Here is a 21,381-nt window from a genome sequence, read left to right as displayed (position 1 = left end):
TTATGATGGAATTTTGGTAGGCCATCTTACATGTGGGCTGCCTCATACTTAGGTAATTTGGTAATTCAAAGACTTTCTAAATCTGAATAATTGAAATGCTTGACACTGTGTAATTGATGTATGGCAATATATTAATGTTTAATAAGTTAAATGCGTGAATGCAAAATATTTTAATTTCTTTTACTGTGTGCAAATTGTTACATTTCAGGCACATATACGTAATCATTTTTGGATGTGCTACTTTTATAATAATGTTTGCAATCAAAATAAAATTGCATTTTACAGGAGTTTCACCATATCAGGAGATGACACAGTAGCATTGATATTAACCTTCCTCCCATCTCCCATCTGCGTTTGAATTGAAGACTTCAGACAGTTTTGACTTATTTACCCGGACAGTTACCCAGGAAATATTAGACAGAAAAATTCTAGTCTAACTACTGGTTAACTAAACAACTAGCCCCCAATCTACCATCCAACTCCCCGCCACACAATCCAACCTGACCTGACTCCAGCACCCAATTCCCTCGACTCCCCCCCAATGGCCCTACTCCCCCCGTGATGCCCTCTTCTACCCCCGACCTGACCTGACCATCTCCCACCACTCATCTACTCTCCTAAACCCCCCCAGCCCCTTGCCCACTGAGTCTCCTGACCAGATCTAACCCAAGCTCAGCAACCTACCCAGCTGCCATCCTACCCCTTACCCACTCTATTCCCTAAACCACTTACCTCACCCCCTACACCCTTACCCACTCTATCCCCTTACCCGCTTACCTTACCCACCCCACCCTCTTACCCACTCGACCCCCTTACCTACTGATCTCATCCCCTGACCCACCCTACCCCCTTACCCATTTACTTTCTCTCTATAGATTTTCAAAGAAGCTTTGGGACATTTAAACTCTTTACTTACTAGAATATGGCCAGCTAGTGCCACAAAAGGGAGCATGGCTTGTGAGGAAGCAGTTCCATTTCAGGCATGCTCTACATTTCTGGAGAAGCCAGGTGCAGAAGCCTCGGCCAGAAATGAGGAGCTCTGGCATGGCGCAGAAAAGTGGGAGTGGGGTGGCAACCCAACGGTGATTGTCACTCCTCGGAAGACTCAGCTATAGGTTGTTAAGGATAAGTAGTGAATACCACTCAGTCACTTCCTAGTTACTGTTCATTGGGCAGAATGTTCGTGGCCCTTCCATCCTTACAGTTGGCGAAACGGCAAATCTGCCAGACGGACTTTGCATTTTTGGTGAAACCTCATCCAAGGGCGGGATAAGGTTTCTGTTGTTAAATTTAAAAAAATGTATTGGCAGAATTTTCATCATGTATATGCTCAGGTGTCTGATTCCATTGCATGGATGTTTTCCAGATTTTAAAATCTCTATTTATTTTAAATTCTCCAGCTCCCTGAGCCAGCTCTCTGCCTTCAGGGAGCATTCATTCCGCGCTCCCCTGCGCCCACGCTCACGTCAGCGCCCGCCCTCCTTCCGCCCCCATTCCGGCAGCGCTGAGCATTTCAGTGCGCGTTTTATGCTGGCTGGCTATTAATTAGCCAGCCAGCATGAAATCGTGGTCGGGGGCCGTTCATGGACGGAGATCCGTTCCCCGACCGCTTCCAGGCCCGCCGATCGCATCTGCATGCCGACCTAAAAATCCTGCTCATTATTTCGCTACCTGTCAAATACCACGTTATTGCAATTGTACCCAATTATCTGATTAATAGTTTATCAAAAACTGTACTATATTAAATTTGGAACCCATATAAATATTTAACAGAAGGTGCAACTGTTCCCAGTTGATGTTCTATCTCTTAAACACACAGAAGCAAAATGTTTCCCCTTTTCGTAATGCCAGTCCTAATGTCAGCAGCTATATCACATTTCTAAGCCTGGCACTCAAATAGGAAGATTTTTCTGTCATAAAACAAGGCTCAGATTTTCATCCCTGGGTCGGGTTCACCAAGTCAGGAGATTTCCCAGCTCAGCGAACCTGATATTGAAAAATGCCTGCCCGCAGGCGGGCGGGGGGGATTCCCCAAATGCGAGAGTGCGCTCTTTCACACATGCGCACTAAAGAGCGCACATCTCCCTGAGACTAAGTGCTGCCTCAGGGAGATCGCTAACAGGTTCATAAACTTTAAAAATAGAAAAATAAAAAAATCCTTAACATGTCCCCCTCATGTGACAATGTCACACGAGATGGGACATGTTAATAAATTTCACTGAAGCTTTGATAAACTTTTTTAAACCCTACATGAAACCTCATCCCGCTGGTGGATGAGGTTTCATCTTTTTTCAGAAGCTCGCCCGGGCTTCTGGCCTGCCCATCAACCTTAAGGTTGGACGGGCAGGGCCTTTAATTGTTTTAATTATCCTGTCAATGGCCTTAATTGGCCATTGACATGTCGGCAGGCCTGCAGCTGCTTTTGCTGTGCCCCCACCTTCCTGAAAATTTAAATGGGGTGGGATGACATCGGGGGTTCCCCCCGACTCCATCCCACATCATTTTTGCGTTGGTGAGCGGGCCCCGCCCCCTGCTCGCCGATGGAAAAATTCAGCCCATAGAGTCATAGAGGTTTACAGCACAGAAAAAGGCCCTTCGGCCCATCGAGTCTGTGTCGGTCAAACAAGTACCTAACTATTCTAATCCCATTTTCCAGCACTAGGCCCATAGCCTTGTATGCCATGGCATCACAAGTGCACATCCAAATACTTCTTAAATGTTATGAGGGTTTCTGCCTCTACCACCCTCTCAGGCAGTGAGTTCCAGATTCCCACCACCCTCTGGGTGAAAAGATTATTCTTCACATCCCCTCTAAACCTCCTGCCCCTTGCCTTAAATCAATGCCCCCTGGTTATTGATCACTCCACCAAGGGGAAAAGTTCCTTCCTGTCTACTCTATCTATGCCCATCATAATTTTATACACCTCAATCATGTCCCCCCTCAATCTCCTTTGCTCCAGGGAAAACAACCCCAGCCTATCCAACCTCTCCTCATAACTAAAACTCTGCAGCGCAGGCAACATCCTGGTAAATCTCTGCACTCTCTCTAGTGCAATCACATCCTTCCTGTAATGCGGATTCCAGAACTGCACACAATACTTTAGCTGTGGCCTAACCAGGGTTTTATACAGTTCCAGCATAACCTCCATGCTCTTATATTCTATGCCTCAGCTACTAAAGGCAAGTAACCCATATGCCTTCTTAACCACCTTATCTACCTGTCCTGCTAACTTAAGGGACCGGTGGACATGCACACCAATGTCCCTCTGATCCTCGGTACTTCCCAGGGTCCTACCATTCATCATGTATTCCTGTACCTTGTTTGTCCTGCCCAAGTGCATCGCCTCACACTTATCCGGATTAAATTGCATTTGCCACTGATCAGCCCATCTGACCAGCTCATCTATATTCTCCTGTAATCTAAGGCTATCCTCCTCACTATTTACCACCCCACTAATTTTACTGTCATCCATGAACTTACAGATCAACCCACCTACATTCAAGTCTAAATTATTTATATATACCACAAACAGCAAGGGACCCAACACCGATCCCTGTGGAACCCCACTGGACACAGGCATCCAGTCACAAAAACGCCCCTCAACCATCACCCTCTGCTTCCTGCCACTCAGCCAATTCTGGATCCAATTTGCCAAATTGCCTTGGATCCCGTAGGCTCTTACCTTCATTATCAATGTCCCATGCGGGACCTTATCAAAAGCCTTGTTGAAGTCCTAGTACACTACATCAAATGCATTGTTCATCAACACACCAGGTCACCTCTTCGAAAAATTCAATCAAATTGGTCAGACATGACCTCCCCTTAACAAAACCACGCTGACTGTCCTTGATTAATCCCTGCCTCTCCAAGTGTAAATTAATTCTGTCCCTCAGAATTGCTTCCAATGGTTTACCCGCCACAGAGGTTAGACTGCCTGGCCTGTAGTTCCCTGGTTTATCCCTTCCTCCCTCCTTGAATAACAGTACCACATTAGCTGTCCTCCAGTTCTCTGGCACCTCTCCTGTGGACAGTGAGGTATTGAAAATTATTGCCAGCGCCCCTGATATCTCTTCCCTTGCCTCACTGAACAGCCTGGGATACATTTCATCCGGGCCTGGAGATTTATCTACTTTTAAGCCCGCCAGACCACTTAGAACTCCTCATTTTCTATGCTAATTTCTTTAATTAAATCACAGTCCTTCTGCCTGATTTCCTTACCCATGTTGTCCCTCTCACTTGTGAACACCGACACAAAGTATTCATTTAGAACCCTACCTACGTCTTCTGGCTCCACACACAAATTGCCACTATGGTCCTTAATGGGCCCTACTCTTTCCCTAGTTATCCTCTTACTCTTAATGTACTTGTAAAATAACTTGGGATTTTCTTAATTTTACCTTCCAATGATTTTTCATGCCCCCTTTTTGCTCTCCCAATTTCCTTTTTAAGTTCCCTCCTACACATTCTATACCCCTCTAGGGCTCCCGCTGTTTTGAGCCCTTGGTATCTGCCATAAGCTTTCCTTTTTCTCTTAATCCAATTCCTCGACACCAAGCGTTCCCTGGATTTGTTGGTCCCACCCTTTGACTTTACTGGAATATGTTGGCCCTGTGCTCTCCCTATTTCCCCCTTGAATGAGTCCCACTGCTCTGATGCAGATTTACCTAAAAGTAGCTGCTCCCAGTCCACTCTGGCCAAATCACATCTGATCTCATTAAAATCCACCTTCCCCCAATTTAGAACTCTGATTTCTGGCCCATTCTTGTCCTTTTCCATAACAAACTTGAATCTAAAGGAGTAATGATCACTTTCTACAAAATGCTCCCACATTGATATCATTTGCCCGGCTCCATTCCCTAAGTCCAGGACCGCCCCGTCTCATGTAGCACCTTCTACGTGCTGGCTTAAAAGGCTCTTCTGGATGCATTTTAAGAATTCTGCTCCCTCTAAACCTATCACACTATGATTAACCCAGTTAATGTTGGGGAAGTTGAAATCCCCCAATATTACTTCCCTATTATTTTTACACTTCTCTGAAATTTGCCTATACATCTGCTCTTCTATTTCTCTCTGACTGTTTGGGGCCGACAGTACACTCCCAGCAACATGATTGCTCCTTTTTGTTTTTCAGTTCTACCCATATGGCTTCATTTGAGGAGCCCCCCAAGATGTCATCCCTCCTTACTGCTGTAATTGACTCCTTGATCAATATTGCGATACCCACTTGCCTTTTACCTCCTTCCCTGTCTCGCCTGAAGACCCTATATCCTGGAATATTGAGCTGCCAATCCTGCCCCTCTCTCAACCATGTCTTTGTGACATCAATGACATCATACTTCCATGTGTTAATTTGTGCCCTCAACTCATCTGCCTTATTTGTCAGACTCCTTGCATTAAAATAAATGCCATCCAACCTTGCCAAACTCCATTTTGCCTTAGCTGGCTGATACTTTCTAAGCCTTCTAGACTCACTTGCTCTCTCTGCTAATTTTGGCTGTGCATCTCCCCGTGCTGAAACTCCTCTCAGGACCCCACGCCCCCTTACCAAGTTAGTTTAAACCCTCCCCAACAGCACTAGCAAACGTCCCCACAAGGATATTGGTCCCGTTCCGCTTCAGGTACAATCCGTCCACCTTGTCCAGGTCCCACCGCCCCCTGAAATGGCCCCAATGTCCCAGGAATCTAAAGCCCTCCCTCCTTCACCATCTCTCCAGTCACACATTCATTTGAACTAACTTCCTATTTCTATACTCAGAACAATGCTTCCCTTGTCAGCAGTTTTGATGACAATCTCCAAGTTGCGTTTGAGCGAACAAGCTCAGAGGGAAATAGGTTTGAGTGAGGCAAGTGAAGAAACTGATACGTTTGACATTACGCTGGAAGCCCTTAGTTAAAAGATCAGGCAGACATAAGAGACCTGAGGGAGGGGTCCAGGTGGAACAGGAGTTTTGAAGACAGGAAAAAAGGATCTGCTATGCATGGTGATGTCTCCTAGCCAAAAATGTGGGTGCGGAGGCAAAGGCGGCAGAAAAAGAACTCAGCATCATGCTCAAAACTGACATTCCTGGAGAGAGCGTTTCTTCTTGATGCAGTGATCTGGCAGGGACTGCAGGACTGAAATCATGGAGACTCCCAGTTAAATGAAATCCTGCTCCCTCCAACTCACTGGCCATGTAAGGGGCAGGTAGAGGCTCTGCTCTTTAGAAGTACCTACAAAAACTTATGTTTTGTAGGTTGAAACTCAATGCATTCAAGTCCAATATTATTTCCGAGGATTTTTAACCCTACTATGCTTATGAGCTGCATCTTTCGGTCAGCGAGCAGAGAGAGGGGTCCGCTCGCCGACACGTAAAATGATCATTGTCGTTTAGATTTTCAGTTCGGTGGGCGCGGAGCCAAATTAGCTGCACGCCCACCGAACTGTCAAAGGCCTATTAAGGCCATTAAAAAAGTAATTAAATTGATTAATGGACCTGCCTGTCCAACCTTAAGATTGGCGGGCAGGCCGGGAGCCCAGGCGGCCTTCCAAAAAAACATGAAACCTCATCCACAGGCGGGATGAGGTTTCATGAGGGATTTAAAATGTTTATAAAATGTTGAAATAAAAGAAATTGACATGTCCCAGCTCATGTGACAGTGTCACATAAGGGGACATGTCAGGAATTTTTCTTCTCATCTTTGCTTCTGTTTGAAACCTGAGCCAATTTCCCTGCGGCACCACTTTGCCTCAGGGAGATCTGTGCGCATGCGTGAAAGAGTGTACTCCCGGCTCAGAGGACCCCGCCCGCACAGGGAGTCCATTGCGGTTCCTGGCACACATCACGCTAGGCAGGCCTTAATTGGCCTGCCCACATAAAATGGCGGTGCGCCCCCAATCGGGGCATCGACTGGGAACCTGCCATCTTGGGCCTGCTCCCGTACAACCCACCCCCAACGGGGGGGAAGATCCTGCCATATGTTAAGCTTTCTAGATCTGTATGTTTAGTGGGTTCTTAAAGAGTTTATGAAGTTTTACTGTTTTCATTTTAATGAAACTTTCATGTCTTGTCCAACTCATTGCAATAGGACTCCTCTAAAAATGCTTCATTGAACATTTAGAAATCACATGATGTTTTTAATGGTACTTTATTCAAGAAACTTATTTGCAGCCCAAGAGCTAAATTGCAGTATGACTTAGATTTAAAATTTCATATGAAGTTCATATATTAGTCCTAGTCTGCGATATTCTAAGGGTAATGAATCAGTTGCCCAAAAGAAATATTGCCATAGGTGAAACAAGTTGGCAAGTTAAAGAATGTGGAATCCAGATTTTTATTAATATGACCCTAATGAGTTTTAATTCAATAATATTAAAAATTGAGATAAAATATTTTTAGCAGAACTTATTACAGCACCAAAAGGTTTCCCTGGTGTTACAATAAGTAGGTCACAGATGCTGATGAATTTAATAGTGAATAAAAATGAATTAATCCACTAATAAATAGCAACTAAATTATTTATGCTATTATAGAATCTGTTTTAAAAGGCTGTAAGTATTATCATTTTTAATGCCATAACTTAGCTTGATACAAATAATAATGGAGATATATAATTTGTATATAAATTATAACAATTAAATATATTTTGAAAATAAACTATTATTTATCCTTGAGCTTGCTGAAGGTTCTTTTTGGCTGTCTATTTTCTTTTCTTCTCTTGATTGCACTTTTAATTTGACATGTACCCTACACGCAACTAATTTCTGTGGGGCAGTTGGCTGCACCTCTATGGCCACATCTCCAGTACCTGCCTTGCCCATGCAGTAGGAATATCCTGCTTCTGTCCTCTGTGGAGAATAGCCAAGTCTTCCTCAGACACTAATTTAAGAGGGCTCAACCAGATATTTTAAATAAAGCCTCATTCAACAATTGTCTGTCCAATACCCACCCAGGATAGCCTATCTCGCAGCCAGTAAGCTTCAGTTGACTCAGTGTAATGGATTCTGCACTGTGCTGTGTTCCAAATCAGCCTGGAAAGCAGGGGTTCCTGGATCAGGAGGCTGGAAAGTATGGGGAACAGCAGAGATCCAGTGCAAGTGTGATCCCTGTGATTTTTAGTAAGTTGTACCATTCTCCCACAGAGGATCTGGCAAAATCCCTGTGAACTATTAATGTTCGCTACCTATTACAAGGAAAATGGAGTAATGAAATACCTCCACTGTTGTTTGTACCAAACTATCCTGCAATTTAAAAAAACTGGTAAAATCCTATAGCCTTCCAAAACAAGATTCTTGTAATAGCACAACATAAATAATTTAGTTGCTAGTAATGGATGAAATTTTGTTTATCCATGATTAGACTTGTCAATGTTTTTGTCTGTTTATCGTAGCAATTAGGGAAACATTTTGATTTTGTGTTAAATTCTATAATAAGTAGTTATTCAAATTACTCATTTTAAACATATTACAAAATGAAAGGCCAAGGGAAACAAAATATCAAGGGAAAAATCAATCAGGGTAATAGCAAAGATTTTTATAAATGCATCAAGAAAATGAAACTGGTAAAGCAGGAGGTGATCCATTAAAACAGATTAATTTATTTCTTTTCAGTAAAAGATAGATGACATCACATAATCTTTAAATAACTATGTTGCTTCACAATGTGAAAGGAAAGTATGATACAAGAGACACTAACAAAGGTAGAGAAGTAAAGGAACCTTTCAATTCAGTTAGTTTATCCATTTGAATTTTCCTTGTTAGAATTAAACTAATTGTTTATGACTGTAAATTAATGAAGAAAGGCAAATTGCCATGTCCAATGCTTTCAATTTAATGAAATTATAAGAAATTAAGAAGAAAATTGTAATAGTTTAATTTCCTCAGGGTTTCTTCCACTCTATTGACTGCTAAATCAATTGATATGGTTAAAAGGGAGGGAGATACTTAATTATGGGATATGGGTATTAAGGAATATGAAGAAGTGGCTGGGAATCTGCAATAAGGGCTGGAATTTCACTCCCAAGGCGTGGAGCGCATGTCGAGGAAGTATTCCAGCTTGCCACACCTTTCTCCAGAGAAAATGCCCCTTCAGACCTGATTTTCAGTCCAAGGTGGTGGGAGATGTGCCTGACACCGCTGGAAGCAGATCGGAGGCAGCACAGAGGCTGCCGAATGCCAAGATGGGCTAGTTAAAAGGCCCACCTCAGTTCTCAGGGACTTCAGCCCATTTGTTTCCATACATTTTAGGTCTTCTATCCCTCATCCTCACAGCCTATCAGCACTCCCATCCGTTTCCTATGCCACCTCCATGACCCCATGTCAACTCAAGCTAACCCATGCGCCTCTCACACCCCCATGTCCTCTATAGCCCCCATGCCAACATAATGTCAACTCATGCCAGCCCATGACCCCTAGCCACCACCCTTTGCTCTTGCACCCTTCATGCCAACTCACCCAGTATCTGCCATGGGCAAATATCAGGAGCCATGATGAGATGAAATAAAATAAAGATCTAAATATTTATTACAGTCTTTACTATATTTTTTTAAAAAACTCCCATTTATGAAAGCCCATTCAAAACTTGTAAATACCCTCAAGTACTTAATTTCTTTAAAAGGAGACTTGTATTGATAACACCACATCAAAGGCAGCTACTCCTTCACTAACACCTTGGAGCTGTCATCAAACTGTGAACTAAGGACTACCTGCTGAGATAATTGTAGGTTGTGGAAAGCAGCCAAGCATTAATAATGACATTATGATAGCCCTTGGGAAAATGTCAACAAACAGCTATTCTAATTCCTAGAACAGATTTTGTCAACTCTCACTGACACAGGCAGACTGTTTTTTCTTTAATTTTAAAGGGCTGTGGATTTAATAACTTGTCAGTTTGACAGTTCTACAGCCCTTATCCACTCTTTACGAATATTTACGTCTACTCTAAAAAATTGTGACTCCAACACAGCGGGTTGAAATGAAGTTCAAATGGCCCTGCTGAGTTTGAGTTTCCCTTATGTGTGAGTCACACCCCAACCCCTTTCTCCAACTGGTGAAAATGGGATCTGTCAGAAATGGGGGTTCAACTTCCAAATCTTGATTCTTCCTACCATTGTTAAAGATCTGGAGAGTCTCAACCACTCATGAAAACCTGGACAAAAATGTTAGAGCTGTCATAGCAAAATGATGAACTAGTTTTAATGGAACAAAATTGCCTTCTTCTGTTCCATATGCAGTAACATATTCACTTACAAGTGCAATGTTTCTCAAGCTTTACAGGATATAACATGGGCTGACAGTAGCACTTTAAGGAAAAAACTAACATATAACTTTTACAGTTCCAAAGTGTTTCAAAGCTAATAAACTTATTTTGAAATGTAGTCACTGTTGTTTTACAGACAAATGTGGCAGTCAATTTGTATAGCTAGACTTCACAAATGACAATGTTATAATTTGTTTTGGGGGTACTGGCTGAGGGATAAATTTTGCTGGGAAACAGGGTGACAGGCCTCTCATGCTCTTTTTCGAATGGTGCCATGGGATCTTTTATGTCCACCTGATATGGTAGACATGTTCTTAGTTTAACATCTCATCTGTAGCATTCCCTCAGTACTACACTGATGTCCCATCCTAGATTATGTAATCAAGCCTTGCAGTAGAACTTGGGCTTGTAACATTCTGACTTTGCTGAGAGTGCTATCAACTGAACCATATTGATAGTCACAGGACAAAGACAAAGCTCAGAGGTTACATCTGCATTTAAAACTTGAAGTATGCAATATGTTGATAATCAACATTTACCAAAACAGTTGACAAGATTTCCCATTCTTTCTTTCTCTCTCTTTCGCCAGGATCTATAACTTTCAACCATTCTATTTCTTCTTCAGTTCTCTGTCCAAAGGCAGGCCCAACCTACAGCACCACAATCTCCACCCATGGGTAGGGCAAGGATACAGGTGCCGAATCCACCCCAGCCCAGCCGGAAGGGGACTGTCCCCATGCTGTTGGTACCAATCAGATCCACACCAGCCATCCAGCCAACTGAGGCCACCTCCCCCCAATGGGTCCGAGTTGCTGCGACAACATACACTTTTACACGCTTGTTATAGCCTGGAGCTATGGATATTGGTAGTAGAGGCTACAATTTCTTTCACATGGCTGACCAGGAATCTCTCCTGCTTTCACTGCCTGCGATTGGTGCATGTTGGAAGGATTTACAAGTTGTTACTCAACCTGTTTAGCCATGTTATGAACATGTCTTCCTTCACTGTCAAGTCCTGAAATGGGACTTGAACCCAGAGCTTGTTGCTCAGAGGGAGGGACGTTACCACTGCATCCCAAGGCCTCCTTTCAAATATTAGTAAATAATTCTAAATTGTAGAACTTGATCTTCGTCTGCTTAATATCTCCATTACTATTTAATCTCCTTACGTGGGTGCCTGGGCCAGTGAACACATGAGCCCAGATTTTCATATGAGCTTGGGAAAGCTCGACATGCATACTATTGCGGTTTCCCAAATGTACATCCTAGCCATGTGTGGCTTTGCCTTTGTTTTTTTTTCCACACTGGAGTCGGGTTCATAGTGCATTTTGCAAGCCATATTGGAGCGCCTGAGGTGGGGGTGTGGGCGGGGTGGGGGGTGGGGGGTGGTGGGGTGGGGGGGGGGGGCGGCGGCAGAGGTGGGCTGCTTGGAAAGCACATCTCGGTTCTCCAAAACAGCAGTTCAGCTCCTAACATCACATCCCATGCCAGCCCCTTCCCCCTCAGATCACCCATTCTACCCCATGCCATCTCAGATCACCCATTCCACCTCCATGCCCTCTTATCCTCCACCCAACCCATGCCACCATAAGCCCCCTCAGAATGCCCATGCAACCCTATTTCCCCTCGTATCACCCATTCCACCTACATGCCTCCTCACCCCTCTACCCTCCACCCATCTTCACGCCCCCTCTGATCCACCATGCCATGAGTGCAACCTCCATTGCTGCCATGTAGCCTCCATAACCACTCAACCAGTATGCAGGATGTACAGGCCTCAATAGCAATGGGAATTATTTATAATCATTGGAAAAAAAATAAATCTGTAACAACCTAACCAAACTCTGAATTCAAACAACTATCATTGATAATTCTCCAGTGCAAAAACCAATCCAGTGCAAAAAGAAATCCTTTAAGTTTAGTGAGAGAGAGGAAATGAAAGAAATCAGTATTAGTAGGGAAAAGGTGTTGGGGAAATTGATGGGATTGAAGGCAGATAAATCCCCAGGGTCTGATAATCTACATCTCAGAGTACTTAAGGAAGTGGCCCTAGAAATAGTGGATGCATTGGTGGTCACCTTCCATGATTCTATAGGCTCTGGAACAGTTCCTACAGATTGGAGGGCAGCTATGTAACCCCACTATTTAAAAAGGAAGTCAGAGAGAAAACAGGGAATTATAGACCAGTGAGCCTGACGTCAGTAGTGGGGAAAATTCTAGAGTCTATTATAAAAGATTTAATAGCTGAGCACGTGGAAAACAGTGGCAGGATCGGACAGAGTCAGCATGGATTTATGAAAGGGAAATCATGCTTGACAAATCTACTGGAATTTTTCGAGAATGTAATAGTAGAGTTGCTGAGGGGGAGCCAGTGGATGTGATTTATTTGGACTTTCAGAAGGCTTTCAACAAAGTCCCACGTAAGAGATTGGCAGGTAAAATTAAAGCGCATGGGATTGGGGGTAGTGTATTGAGATGGATAGAAAATTGGTTGGCAGACAGGAAACAAAGAGTAGGAATAAATGGGTCTTTATCCGAATGGCAGGCAGTGACTAGTGGGGTACCGCAGGGATTGGTGCTGGGACCCCAGTTATTCACAATATATATTAATGATTTAGATGAGGGAATTAAATGTAATATCTCCTAATTTGCACATGACACAAAGCTGGGTGGGAGGGTGAGCTGTGAGGAGGATGCAGAGATGCTTGAGTTTGATTTGGACAAGCTGAGTGAGTGGGGAAATGCAAGGCAGATGCAGTATAATGTGGATAAATGTGAGGTTATCCATTTTGGTAACAAAAACAGGAAGGCAGATTATTATCTGAATGGCTATAAATTGAGAGAGGGGAATGTGCAATGAGACCTGGGTGTCTTTGTACATCAGTCACTAAAGGTAAGCATGCAGATGCAGCAGGCAGTAAAGAAGGCAAATGGTATGTTGGCCTTCATAGCCAGAGGATTCGAGTACAGGAACAGGGATGTCTTGCTGCAATTGTACAGGGCCTTGATGAGACCACACCTGGAATATTGTGTGCAGTTTTGGTCTCCTTCTCTGAGGAAGGATGTTCTTGCTATAGAGGGAGTGCAGCAAAGATTTACCCAACTGATTCCTGGGATGGCGGGACTGACATATGAGGAGAGATTGAGTCAATTAGGATTATATTCGCTGGAGTTCAGAAGAATGAGGAGGGATCTCATAGAAACCTATAAAATTCTAACAGGACTAGACAAGGTAGATGCAGGAAAGATGTTCCCGATGTTGGGGGAGTCCAGAACCAGGGGTCACAATCTGAGATATGGGGTAACCATTTGGGACTGAGATGAGGAAAAGTTTCTTCACCCAGAGAGTGGTGAGCCTGTGGAATTAGTTACCACAGAAAGTAGTTGAGACCAAAACATTGTATGTTCTCAAGAAGGAGTTAGATATAGCTCTTGGGGCAAAAGGGATCAAAGGGTATGGAGAGAAAATGGGAGCAGGCTATTGAGTTGGATGATCAGCCATGATCATAATGAATGGTGGAGCAGGCTCGGAGAGCCGAATGGCCTACTCCTGTTCCTAGCTACTATGCTTCTATGTTTAATTCCTAGTAGGTTTGTAAATAAATAAGAAACTACATCAAAGGCATATTATTTTATTATGAGCTGTTAAACATTTCAATTGTTCTTGGATCAATAGACCATCAGCAGAGTCGAAACCACTTTGGGTTTTGAAACCCAGCCAAGCATTCATAATAACCATAGCTTTCATAACATAAACTTCCAGTTCCATTGCCTGAATCTGACAGAACAGAATGATATCCTACTTCCATCTCAAAGAAGAGTACCTCTCAATCAATGGGGTTGAGCAGGTGCAGAGAATTTTTCTATCTTTCAATAGCAGTGTTTTTAACAGTGAGAGCTGTCAGTCAATTTAAACCACAACACAAAACATGACAGCAGAGACTGACAGCACAATTGTTCCACATTTCTAATGCATTGTGCCACTTTTGACAATTGAAAAGTGTTGTAATACATGAAAACATTTACACAGTGTAAATCTGCATAGCATACCCCTATGATGAATCACTGCATTAAAACACATCTACATTACAATGCAGCACCTAATAATGACATTCGAAGGTGTCAAAACATTTTACATCCACCTTTCAACATGTTCAAAACTCCATAGTAGGCTTTCCCTAGTGGTCACAAACTCTTCAAAGAGATGCATTTTTTTTAAGTCTTGCAAAACTCATACCAGCACATGAAAGTAGTGTGCGGGAGGAAATATAAGTTTCCTGTGGTTCTCACAATGGGGACCACAACCTCTGAAAAGGTACATGTGTGCTTTGCAGCCAAAGCCTTACCAACCAGCCAAAAGGCCTCAGAAAAATCGTGTAGGGTCGGGGAGGCACACAAAAATTGTTCTTTCCAATTTAATTGTTTCATGACCCAATTCACATCTCCATTGGAAAATGAAAGTCTGCCCCATTTTCAAAAATTAATGGCTATGTTCCATGTATGCCTAAAAGCTAAGTTTGAACTACCTCACAGCTATTTAGTACGTCTTTAATTCTTAACGTTTACTTTCCACATCACTATGCAATCTTACACTTATACTTTTCAACTTTGTCTTATTCTTGACCATGATAGACGTGTGCATATCACTTCTGTCACACTGGAACATTTAAATGGAGCTTATAAAGTGGAGGATGGAAATGGCCACATCAGAGACCCCTATCTGAAGGAGCACAACATCAGGACCCACTTGGTGATTAACCCAAAGGTAAGTGTTAATTAATTGTCCTCCTCTCCTCTATATGGTAGAATTCTTGAAATCATCTTTTTCAAAACCATTGACTTCGACCACACATGACCATCAATTTCTGGCAATATGGCACTCAAAGCCTAGGGAGCTCTGTTCTATTTGCACTTACAATTTTTATTTATTTGTTTATGCTGTTTGCATTTTATGAGCCTAGAGGTTTGAGAAGTGCTTTACTTAGCATTGTTGACTCATTGGTGTACAAATCTTAAATCAAAGTACCAGGATACGTTGACATCAAAAGCTGGAGATTGTTCGAGGCGATGATCTCAAATTTTTGTGTGACCCCTGAGGTTCCATGAAACCCACAAAGAGAATGGTTGGACAGATTTGTTGTGAGTTGTATTCCTTGTGGAATTTTCTTCCAGTGAAGTAAAAATATAATTGATACAATTATTGGCTGCTAAAATTCAATCTATTGTTGTTACAATCATGAGGTTTCTAAGATTGTTAATTAGTTTGAGATAAAAGAAAGGGGTCTTGAGACCTGTTCTGATGCTTGTCTGACAGCCAGCTTGGGTGGTTAAAGATTAAAGGGAGCCCAGATTGTTTTACTGGGAAGCACGTGCAAGATGTTTACACTTGAAGACAATGGCAGCAGCCTGTGTACTAACAGTGGATAGACTGAGTCTCTAAAGTCACAGAAGAGTGTTGAGGATGTCGGGTTGGAAACAGTTATGCTTTAATCTGTCCATTTACTTCCTAGATAAAAGAGAGGATAGCTAATCAGCAGTTCTACCTGATGCAAGGACTACATGATTCAAATTGCCATGGTGATTGGCTTTGAAATAGGAAGAGTACAGAGAAAGTCATTGTGATAGCCCGCTTCATTGGCATCCCATCCACAAACATTCACCCCCTCCACCACCAATTTCAGTAGCAGCAGCGTATACCATTACTGCAGAAACACACCAAGCCCCCTTAGACAGTACCTTCCAAACCTAGGACCACCACCATCTAGGAAGACAAGGGAAGCAGATACATGGGAACACCACTAGCTGGAAGTTTCCCTGCAAGTCACTCACCATCCTGACTTGGAAATATATTGCAGTTCCTTCACTGTTGTTGGGTCAAAATCCTGGAACTCCCTCCCTAACAGCACTGTGGGTGTACCTATGCCACATGGACTGCAGCGGTTCAAGAAAGTAGCTCACTGTGACCTTCTCAAGGGCAATTAGGCTTGGACAATAAAGGCTGGCCTAGCCAGCGAAGCCCACATCCCTTGAATGAATTTTTAAAAATTGGGTTACAGGCTGCCCTAAAATACCACTGAATATCACAAACAGTCTGCCAGGATACAGAAGAGGGAGAGCAGCTATGGACAGCAAGGCACTGTTGTTCATCATGCAGGAATGTGTGTGGGAGTTTGTGCTTGGATTGAAAAGACCAAATTCATGAAGAGTTAAAACAATGCTGCAAGATTCACCTAGTTTGCCCTAGAAGAAGAATCCCCAGGGGAAAAAACTTCTGAAAAAAACTGTGGAAGACAGTTGAGATTAGTAGTTCCCAGGCTGGAAAAGGAAAAGATTGGAAGTAAATCCTTGGGAGCTAAGGATCATTTTGGAATGATTCTTGGAGAATTGAATGTCTACTTAAATGACAGTTTATAGCATGTGTGCGGTGTGTTTCTTCTGTTGTGCTAAAAATTAAGTTGCCTCCAAAAGTAGTGTTTAGTCATTGTGCTTTAAATCTGGTATTACAGTAAAAGTCTTAAACCAAAATCTTGCCATGTTATCCTTTCAGCTATTAATTGGAAGTTTGAATTCTTTCTCTACAGGGATTGTAACATTGGCTAAATTGAAAGCTTAAATTATATTTTTAATTCTGTCACGGGATGTGGGCGTTGCTGGCTAGGCTAGCATTTATTGCCATCCCTAATTACTCTTGAGCAGGTGGTGACGAGCCACCTTCTTGAACCGCTGAAGTCCATGTGGTGTAGGTGTTAGATCGGAGTTCCAAGATTTTGATCCAAAAGAATCTAGAAAGTTGTTCTAAATTTAGTTGCAGAGAAAGTAACTTTCATTCCTTATGATATTTTCTGTTATACAGAACACTCATATACAACATCGGAACATTTTGGGTTGAAGTCCTATTCCAAAAGTTTGAGCATAAAATTTAGACTGACACTCCAGTGCAGTACTGAGGAAGTGCTGCATTGTCAGAGGTGCTGTCTTTCGAATGAGACATTAGAGCTTGGCCTCATGTGAACATATAAGATCCTATGGCATTGTTGAAAGAAGAGCAGGGGTGTTCTTTCTTAACCAACATCACTAAAATGGTCATTTATCTCATTGTTGTTTGAGGAAATTTGCTGTGCACACATTGCCTACCATGTTTCCTACATTGCAACAGTGGCTAGACTGGCTGTACTTCATTGGATATACAGCACTTTAAGAGATTCAGGGTCATGAAAGATACTATACAATTACAAATTAGTCAGTCTTGAAGCATTTACAAAAGTTCAGGGGAACAGGAATCTAGCAAAGGAACAGTGGACATGGAAACACAAAAATCCATTCCAGCTCAGGGAGTAACAAACCATCTAAGACATGCATGAGTGCTGTGCCAGTTTTCAGTACAAATTAGTACAATAAGGAATGCTTTAAAGTTGAGCTGTACAAGGTGAAAAAGGCGAACCAAGAACAACCAATTACCAGAGTTGGACTTCCTAAAGCTCCTGTTATGCCCACCAACCATATTTGCTTGCCATGTGACACCTGCCAAGTAATGACTGAGGCTGCCTGTCCAAAAGGTCTGTGGGTCATCCTGAGGCTAGTTACATAATTGTGCTATCAGCTGTAAGGATACATGCAACAATCTCTTGCATAAGGACAGTTTTGCCTGTGGTGGATGGTAACTAATACCAGGACTGTTAACTTTTCTGCCTCTGCCTCCTTTCATGCGAGAATATGGATCACCTGCAATATCAATGTGTTGGCTACATGTTTGTTAAATAGGTAATGAATAGATGGGTTGAGAAAAAAAGTGATGCTGTTCCTCATATCTTTTCTGAGGCCCAAGGTAGAGTTGCATAAGTGGCTCTGTGTTGCTGTGAAGGGTGACAAATGGGAAGTTCAGATCAAATGCAACATTCACAAGATTGCAGAAATGATTTTCAAAGATTGGAAAATCACCTCCAAAGCAGTGAAAGCACACTCTCAGAACAAGTTTTGAGAGCAAAATCCTTTCAGAAAAGAAAGCACACATCAGATCACATTATTTAAAGTCTTTCTTTCCTGTCTATTGCTCAGCTCTGTCAAACTCCACTTGTGGTCACTGACCAGCTCCACGAAGTCTGGGAACTATGTGCCCACAGAATTAAAGCCAGAATCCTGAGTGAAAAGAGCAGCTAATGAGCACTTTGCATATTTAAGTGGTAGACTTGCCTGTCCACAAGGCTTTCCTGCGTGCTGAAGAACACATTCAGGTTAAAGGCTGAAGTTGACAAGTTCCTGCTGGCTTCCTGACATGCTTACAGTTTTTAAAATTTTCCGTTTGTGAGCAAAGGTGACTCATGGCAAAGATGAAAGAACATGAAAAGTGAAAGTTAATAATTATTGTTTGTAACAGTTTGATTTTGAGAAAGAATGCTGGTAACGAGAATTCTTTGAGGTGGGCATGCCCCTGTAGAGATCACTTTAATAATGTGTATTTGAAATGTGAATTCATGCAAGCTGTAGAATATCTTTGTTATGTGCCCTGTAGGAAGCACTGATGTTAGTATCTTTGTTTTAAAATTTATAGGTGGAGAAACGTAGCCCTCAACACCATTATAGACATCGACACACTGCAGATGGAGCTAAGATGAGAGCTTCTGTCCGTATGACCAGATACCTAGAATCCTGGGGAGCAGCCAAACCCTTTGCACATTTACACCATCGAGACAGTATGACAACTGAAAATGGCAAAATCAACACCGTTGTAAGGACAAGCTGGTGTATTTTTTGAGAGGTTTTTCTATAAGTTTTACTATCATTGAAAGCTTATTACAGAAAATATCTGTTACAAGAAAACCATAAGTTTCATTTGTGAACGTATTTATTGACCACGGCACCATGAATGTGTTGCACACGTATATTTAGTTATATTGTGGAATGAACATATGCAAAACTGTAGTAGTTCTTACATGGTTTGTGAAGATGCATCCATGACATCAAGAGTAACAACTTGAGTAGAGGGTCAGCTAGCTCAGTTGGCTGATTTGTGATGCAGAGTGATGCCAAGAGCACAGGTTCAATTCCCATACTGGCTGAGGGTCATTCATGAAGGCACCACCTTCTCAACCTTGCCCTCATCTGAAGTGTGATGACCCCCAGGTTAAACTCACCACCAATTGTTGCTGTCTAATGAGAGACCAGCCTTTGGTCCTCTGGGACTAAAGCGACTTTCACTTTCAGCAACTTAGGTCAGGCTTGTATGAGAGCTCCATGGTTGCAGAGAATTTGAACAATTACTGGAAAGGAGCTTGGGTTGAAATTTTTTTACGGAGGCTGTGGCCACTCCCCACCCTCCACCAGCTCAAAGCCTATCCCTGCAACATGAAGCAAGTTTAAATTCATCTCAATACAACTCACATTGGTAAAAGGCACAAGTTTAAAACTATCTATAATTCAGCATTACTCTGCACCAAATTGACCTTCTTGTTCAGAGAAGCCACAGAATGTGGGAGACCTACAATATCGCACCAAGGCAGTATATGTTTGATGAGAATATTGTTGGAATATGAAGACATTTGCATTAATATCTCACTTATGTTGTCCCTGGCCTGTGGTGCTTGATGCTGACAATGTAAAAAAACTTGAAAACCAATTCATTCTTCAGCATCACTCTCTCAGGCACTTAATGCTGGACAGTTGTGGCATAACATCAGCAGTTTTCTAGATTAATCTACATTATTTATATGTTGTTTAAAATTATAGCGACAGCTATGGATTGGTGATGGTGTAAAAGGTCTCTAGTGCTTTATACAACCCTCTTAAGCCACATGAGTGCTTTATGGGTGCTATTGAATGCTGAATTGCAAAGTGCATCTCTGCAATCCATAATTTGTAGCTGCAGTTTTCATACTACTCTAAATTAAATGGAAAAGACTGAAATCTATGAGAGGTTATTGTGATGTGGCTTCTCTGGAATAATGTTCTATCCTCTTAAATCAGATGTCAGCAATTGAATAATTGTGCAGCACTGAATCATGATTATAAGTTTTGCAGAGTATCTGAAAAATTGTAGAACAAAAGAAGATACCTCACCTTAGTTAAAAGCTAATTAAAATACTATGCATGGTATTTTACACTCCCTGCCAGGAATGGGCTGGCATGTATGAGGGGCATAAAATCAAGTGGCATAGCAGGGGCATCGTGCCTATCACTAGCAGTCTCTGCTTTTTTTTACCAACAGCAGGAAACATTGGCTGGCCTGCCCTTAAATGACTGATTAATGTCCATTTAACAGGCTCCGCCCATGGCCGCTGGTATTTTACAAGTGGCGAGGAGATGCCCAGCCATGAGGTGGGCCACCAGTTTAAACCTAGACGGGGTCCTTCCTGTTCAGACAACCTGTACCCAGCGGAGGCCCCCTCCACCTCACACTCATGTGCACCCCACTCCCTGCCCTCTCAAACCCGTGCCCCTACTCTCCCTCACCAAGCCTACCACACTGGCCCCAATGAACACTGCCATCCCCCACCCCTGATCTGCCAACTTATCGGAGTGTCTGTCTCCAAGGACACTCATTATTGGGAACTGACTGCTGTCCTAGCAGTGGTCATTGTGCCCAGTGGCCCTACTAGGGCCAGAGAGCTGCAGCCATTTGATTGGCTGGCAATTCTCAGAGGTGGGACTTCCTCCCAGATGGGGGCGGAAATCTCAACCTGAGCTAATTAACAGGCCAATGGCTATAAAATTGACTTAGGGCTTCTTGGCCAAGCAGAGGCAGGCTTGTCTGTTTTTTTAGTTTCAGGCTTTGGGTCTACTGCCTCTACGTAAAGTTCCATCCTAGGGCTGAATTTTCCGTGTGGGCATGGGAAATAGAAGTCAGGACCATTTCTGGTCCTAAACCTGGCCCTGAGAGGAAACAGAAACGGACCCTGAGTTTCAAGGGGATGGTCACTTAATTGATATGAATAAATGGAGACAGGCATGGCAGCAATTAATTCCCACTAGAATCTAGAAACTAGAGTTTTCATTTCCACAATATTTCAAAAGAGCCAGAGGCCTTGAACCTGTGGCGTGACACCACTTCTTTTTCAGATGTCGACTTGGAGCTGATGCTGGAGGCCACGGGGGAGAGGGGGTAGATTCTCTTCCTGGAAGGTGGCAGAAGAAGGCCATCTACACAGTACA

General features: G+C 42.8%; 1 protein-coding gene across 1 annotated transcript in view; it reads left to right on the top strand.

The window, feature by feature from the left end:
- LOC121276246 (adenylate cyclase type 2-like) overlaps nt 1–21,381 on the top strand; it is a 504,535-nt gene that overhangs the window by 323,556 nt on the left and 159,598 nt on the right. The window contains exons 9-10 of the mRNA XM_041184445.1: nt 14,869–15,001; nt 18,785–18,961. Of these exons, the coding sequence (XP_041040379.1) occupies nt 14,869–15,001; nt 18,785–18,961 (310 nt within the window). The remainder of the gene's footprint in view (nt 1–14,868; nt 15,002–18,784; nt 18,962–21,381) is intronic.

Source organism: Carcharodon carcharias, chromosome 3 (genome assembly GCF_017639515.1).
Source record: "Carcharodon carcharias isolate sCarCar2 chromosome 3, sCarCar2.pri, whole genome shotgun sequence".
Lineage (NCBI taxonomy): Eukaryota > Metazoa > Chordata > Chondrichthyes > Lamniformes > Lamnidae > Carcharodon > Carcharodon carcharias.
This window is presented reverse-complemented; position numbering and strand designations above follow the sequence as displayed.